Source organism: Cherax quadricarinatus, chromosome 33 (assembly GCF_038502225.1).
Source record: "Cherax quadricarinatus isolate ZL_2023a chromosome 33, ASM3850222v1, whole genome shotgun sequence".
Classification (NCBI taxonomy): Eukaryota; Metazoa; Arthropoda; class Malacostraca; order Decapoda; family Parastacidae; genus Cherax; species Cherax quadricarinatus.
In genome coordinates, this window is record NC_091324.1 from 23,263,797 (window position 1) to 23,269,444 (window position 5,648).

Consider the following 5,648-nt stretch of genomic DNA (forward strand, 5'->3'; position numbering starts at 1 on the left):
ACCGCCGCCAGCGAGCTTTATCAAGCAAGGCCAAACTATTTTAAAATAAGAAATGAGTCTTAATGCCATCAAAATAAGAGATTTAACGAAAACGGGATAAATGTGAAATATTTAGCAAATATTAAGAGGAACTCTAATGATAATGATATTGGGTTTTCTCGGAGAGTTAAGTAAACGAGACGAATGGCAACATGGTTCCAGTAATGGCGGAGGGCACAGGGGTGCAGTGCGTAAGAGAAAGATCACCAGAAAAGTTGCCCTGTGAAGAATGCCTTCTGCCTCCGTGAAATTGGAAAAACAAGGGTCTCAAGAGACCCTTGACCCCTTCCAGAAAGTAATGAGCCTCGTAGAGAAAAAGATTCGAAATCTAGAGAAGCGGAAGGTGAGTAGTAAGGGCGTAGGGATGAAGATGGAGGTGGGTTGGAGGGTGGTGTTGGGAACAAAGCGACGGCCATGTTAAAACTTGAAACGCTGCCATGTGCGTGTTTCCCGCTCGAAAACACCTGTCAAGTGGCTGCAGCTGGATATCAGGCCTTACTTCCCGAGTCCCAACCGCTCTCCCTGTGATGAAATATTGCGCAATGACAGTGGAATGTGTTTATTTTGGTCGGGGTGGAGACAGCATGGAGCGAGGAGTGGTAGTGTGCAGTCACGGGACTTCACTTGCTCATCTCTATCTCTCTCTCTCTACTCTTCTTTATGTCCATAAAGTCTCGCTTCTCTCATATATCACGCTGCTCTGTTCTCTCGTCATGCTCCTTACTTATTGAATAACTTGTGAAAATTCATAAAAGTACTTTTTACAATTTTTGTAACCACTGCATTTTGTGCGTAATGCTTGTAATACCTGACTCGAGCTATTTCATATTGTTTTATTAAGTGACATGTGTCATACTGTTGCCTTAATGGAGTTACCAACTAAAATCTCGGAGTTTTGTTTTAGTATCGGTTTTGTAGTGTTGAATAACCCATACGGCTTTGGCGCCTTTTTCGTGAATATTAATTTGAGTTCATTGATTAAATTACTAATGGATAATCCGGGTTAGGTCAAGAGTTGTCATAAATAGGCCAATATAATTACATTCATGAGAGCATAAAACTGGGCATACACTGCCTGGGGAGGAATGGGAGTCATTCTAGTTAAAGAATGGGGGAACACGTTCATTTCCTTGGGTCAGGAGTCCTTCATTGGCATAAAGGAACCACCTTTTAGGGAAAAATGGGCCAACAGGCCTGTTGTGGCTAAATTTTTGTTCCTATCTTTTAAGTGACTCCACCCCTCAAGGGAGGTTCCTTGATGTTGGTGAGGGGCTCTTAATCTAGGGAATTGGATCTGTGCTCTGGTTCCCTGAATTGAGCCTGAATACCTTCCATCCCCCCCAGGCGCTGTATAATCCTACGGGTTTAATGCTCCCCCCATGATTGTAATAATAATAAAGTGACTCCAATGGCTTGCTTGGGTTTTCCAGGGTTAAATCTACATTATACACTTCTTGTAAGCGCATATATATATATATAATAGTGGAGCACTGCAGTAGGCCATGTGGCCAGTGTTAAATAAGTCCAGTTCCCACCCAACCACACCCACTCCTGTGCCTGGACAACTTATATTTAAAATGACAAAATGCTCTTGCATAAGTGATGATATTAGGAAGTTTGTTCCACTCATCTACAACTCTTGCCACACTAATACTTCCCTAATATTCTTTCTCAGTCAAAACTTGCCTAGTGTTCAGCACCTTATTTATGTTTTTTTTTTTTTTCCTGTTTTCCATTTATACACTTCTGTCGTATCCCCAAATTCTACATCTTTCCAGAGTGAGTATTCAGTGCTTTCAGTCTGTCTTCATAGGAAAGGTTTTGGGCAATGTGGACAAAATTTTCTTGTCCCAGTTCAACACTATTTCTTCAGTGAAATCATCCCAAATTGATGTGATTATGCAGGCAACATGGTTTTCTGTCATGGATGTTGTTGTTATCAACATAGCCATAATAATGCAATAATAATCATACCTTTAACGACATGATGGTGGTGGGCAGCTTGGTCACTGCCTTGCCACCAACAATGGCTCATGCTACCAACCGGTGTCTTTCATCACTTCCTCTGTTACTGTTTATTCTATGTTAGGTTGTGATGAAAGATAGTGGGATGGACCTTGTGGGTGCTGGTGGTGAGGCTGTGACCAGTGACCAACCATTGCCAATTTACATTATTATTATTTATTCATTTTATTATTGCTTGTGCCCATAAATAACAATTTCCATAACAGATATGCTTGTTTCCTGCACAACCACATTAGTTTGGGTGACTTCAATTAGGTGAAATACCAGAGGCCTTAAAGAGTGCAGACATAGCTCCTTTGCATAAGGGAGGTAGTAGAGCACTAGCTAAAAATTACAGACCAGCAGCCCAAACTTCTCAAATAATAAAAATCTTCGAAAGAGTGATGAGACAGCAGATTACAAATTTCATGGACCAGCACAACCAGCATAACCCAAACCAGCATGGTTTTAGAGCAGGACAATCATGCCTGTCACAGCTGCTGAACCATTATGACAGAATTACAGAAGTATTGGAAGAAGACAAAAATGCAGATGTGATTTACACAGATTTTATAAAGGCGTTTGACAAATGCGATCATGGAGTGATAGCTCACAAAATGAGGGCCATGGACATTACGGGGAAGGTAGGCAGAAGGATTTTCGGGTTCCCATCACATGGAACACCAGTAGTAAACAGAGCAAGATCCAGCATCAGCGAGGTCAAAAGCTCAGTGCTCCAAGGCACTGTCCTGGTGCCTCTGCTGTTTTTCATCCTTATGGCAGACATAGATCTAAACATCCATAACACTTTTGTATCATCATTTGCAGATGACACTAAAATAAGCATGAAAGTCAGTATGGTAGAGGACACTGAAAAATTACAGGAAGACATAAGCAGGGTTTTCCAGTGGCAGTGGAGAACAGCAGGACATTCAGTGGGGATAAATTCCAGCTGCTTAGATATGAAAAGAATGAAGAACTCAAAAGGAACACTATACACAAAACTCAAGAGGGTCACCAGATAGAACGAAAGGAACATATAAAAAACCTGGGAATAATTACGTCATCTGACCTTTCTTTTAAGGAACATAGCAAGACAAAGATCACAACAGCCAGGAAGATGACAGGGTGGGTATTGAGAACTATCAAAATAAGGGAAATAATGCCGATGGTGACACTTCGAATCGCTAGTGCTCCCTCGTATAGAATATTGCTCAGTGCTGATGGCCTCTTTCAAAGCAGGAGAAATATCAGAGCTGGAACAAATACAGAGATCGTTTATGGCTCGCATTCAGCCAGTAAAGCACCTAAATTACTGGGAATGCCTTCAAGTCTTGAACACGTACTCATTGGAGCGGAGGAGAGAGAGAGAGAAATGATAATATACACCATAACAACATACTGGAGTGAGAGATATGGGAGGAAGTGTAAAATAAACTCGGTGAGGAGCAGGGGTGCGGTCGGGACAATAAGAGAACACTGTATCAACATCCAGGGTCCCAGACTATTCAACATCTTACCAGAAAATATCAGAAACATGGCTGCAACAAGTGTAGAAGCCTTCAAGAGGAAACTGGACAAGTATCTACATAAGGTGCCAGATCAACCAGGCTGTGATGGATATGTGGGGCAGCAGGCCTCCAGCAGCAACAGTCTGGTTGATCAGGCAATAACTGGATGAGCCTGGCCCATGGCCAGGCTCTGAGAGTAGTTAAACTCTCAAAACTCTTCAAAGGTAAGTAGTGCTGAATTAGGGCAAGGGGATTTGTCAGTAATAACCAAGGTTTTTGATATGTGGGATCATCCTTCTCTATATTTTCCAGCACATTTGTCCATATTTATGATCTGGAGAAAATAGAGTATTGCCCGTAAGTGTGTTTTCAAGATTTCTCAGAATTATTTTTTTGGTTATGTACTTTATTCCTGGGACAGAACCCCATCAGCAGTACATGCTAGCAACAACAAATCCTTATCCACAACTTGGGAAATGCACTGATGATGTGGAAATTAATGCAGTGAACTGCCAACTTGGCATGGATGACTTACTGGCACACACCACCCAGTAACTACCATTCACTCTTTTATCACTTTCTCAATCCAGATCATGTTTTTTCCCCCCAGAAGTAATGAGATTATCATTATGTTGTATATTAGATTTGGATGGGTTACGTTAGGTAAAGTTGGGTTACATTAAGTTTGGATGAACATCCAAAGTCAATTTTGGATGATATAGTTCTCAGTCATGTTGCAGTAGGACCCAGGAATAAAGTACATAATTCACCTAAGTCTTTTTAGGTTAATTACGCAAACTAAAATATAACCACATGAAATATAACCAGGAAAGATTGCTCATAGTTTACAGTGTCCCAGTAATTGAGTCCAACCCATTAAAAGCCACAAAATAGACTGGGGATTGCAGGGGGTCCCTACTTGTCCTTTGGAGCATCGGCAAAAATCACACATTTCCCTTTTGAGATAAATTTCAAACTACAGTGGTACCTTGGGTTATGAACTTAATTCGTTCCAGAAGGCTGTTCGAGTGCTGATACCGAACAAATTTGTTCCCATAAGGATTAATGTAAATTAGATTAATCCGTTTCAAACCCCCAAACATACACTTACAAAAGCACTTAAAAAAATACACTTACATAATTGTTCGAGTTGGGAGCTGTTTGTATACCGAGGTACCACTGTACTTCCAATCCCAAAGCAAATAAAAAATCATCTTTATTTCAATAAAATGTCCTTCATTCTATTAAATGGCACCAAGAAACAGACAGGAAAATCATAAATACCATCCGAGAAAAATCACAATTGCCATTTTAAACCATAAACATGGTCATTTTTTTTTTCTTATACACTGTGGGGGCTGGATTTTTTATATGGTACATTCTTGCTGCAGATTCATTCTCTCGTATCTAGGCCAAAATTTACCGCTCATAGCTTTATGTGATTGAGCTGAGCTCATGACAGAACTGCGTCAAGGATCCTGGCCTTCATTGCATAGTTCGAAGCGATGGACAGTGAAAGGGTTAATTTAGGGGGAATGGACAACGAAATGATTAACACCCTTAGCCACTTTACTTTTATCTCTTGTGTCTTAATTTTACACCTTAATGATACCATCTATTTGTATGTATGTTGTGTCTAAGGGCAGTGTGTGTTGTAAATATTATGAAGAATTCATAGTGTGGAAAATAGGAGGTGTGGAGTTGCAAAAAGTATTATTCAGAGGGCTGACTAGGGGTTGTTTAGATGGTTTGGCCATTTAGAGAGGATGGAGCAAACTAGGATGACTTGGAGGGTGTATAAATCTGCAGTGGGGGGAGGGTTAAGGGTCATCCTAGGAAAGGATGGAGGGAGGGAGGAGTAATAGAGGTTTTGTGTGTAAGGGGACTTGAGTTGTTGGAGTGTGAGCAGGGTAATATTTTGTGAAAGGATTCAGGGAAACCAGTTAGCCAGACTTGAGTCCTGGAAGTGGGAAGTACAATTCCTGCACTTTAAAGGAGAGGTGTGGGATATTGGCAGTTTGGAGGGACTTCTAAACTGTCATATCTGAGCTCTGCAAAGACAGTGATTATGTATGAGTGATGGTGAAAGTGTCG

At 40.9% G+C, this 5,648-nt stretch overlaps 1 protein-coding gene across 2 annotated transcripts in view; it reads left to right on the plus strand.

Moving 5' to 3' along the window:
• The first annotated feature begins 207 nt into the window (after positions 1–207).
• Positions 208–5,648, plus strand: part of Capr (caprin family member) — a 48,422-nt gene continuing 42,981 nt past the window's right edge. For both annotated transcript variants that reach the window (XM_070090917.1, XM_070090918.1), the window contains exon 1: positions 208–382. In XM_070090917.1, the coding sequence (XP_069947018.1) occupies positions 269–382 (114 nt within the window). In that variant the 5' untranslated portion in view covers positions 208–268. The remainder of the gene's footprint in view (positions 383–5,648) is intronic.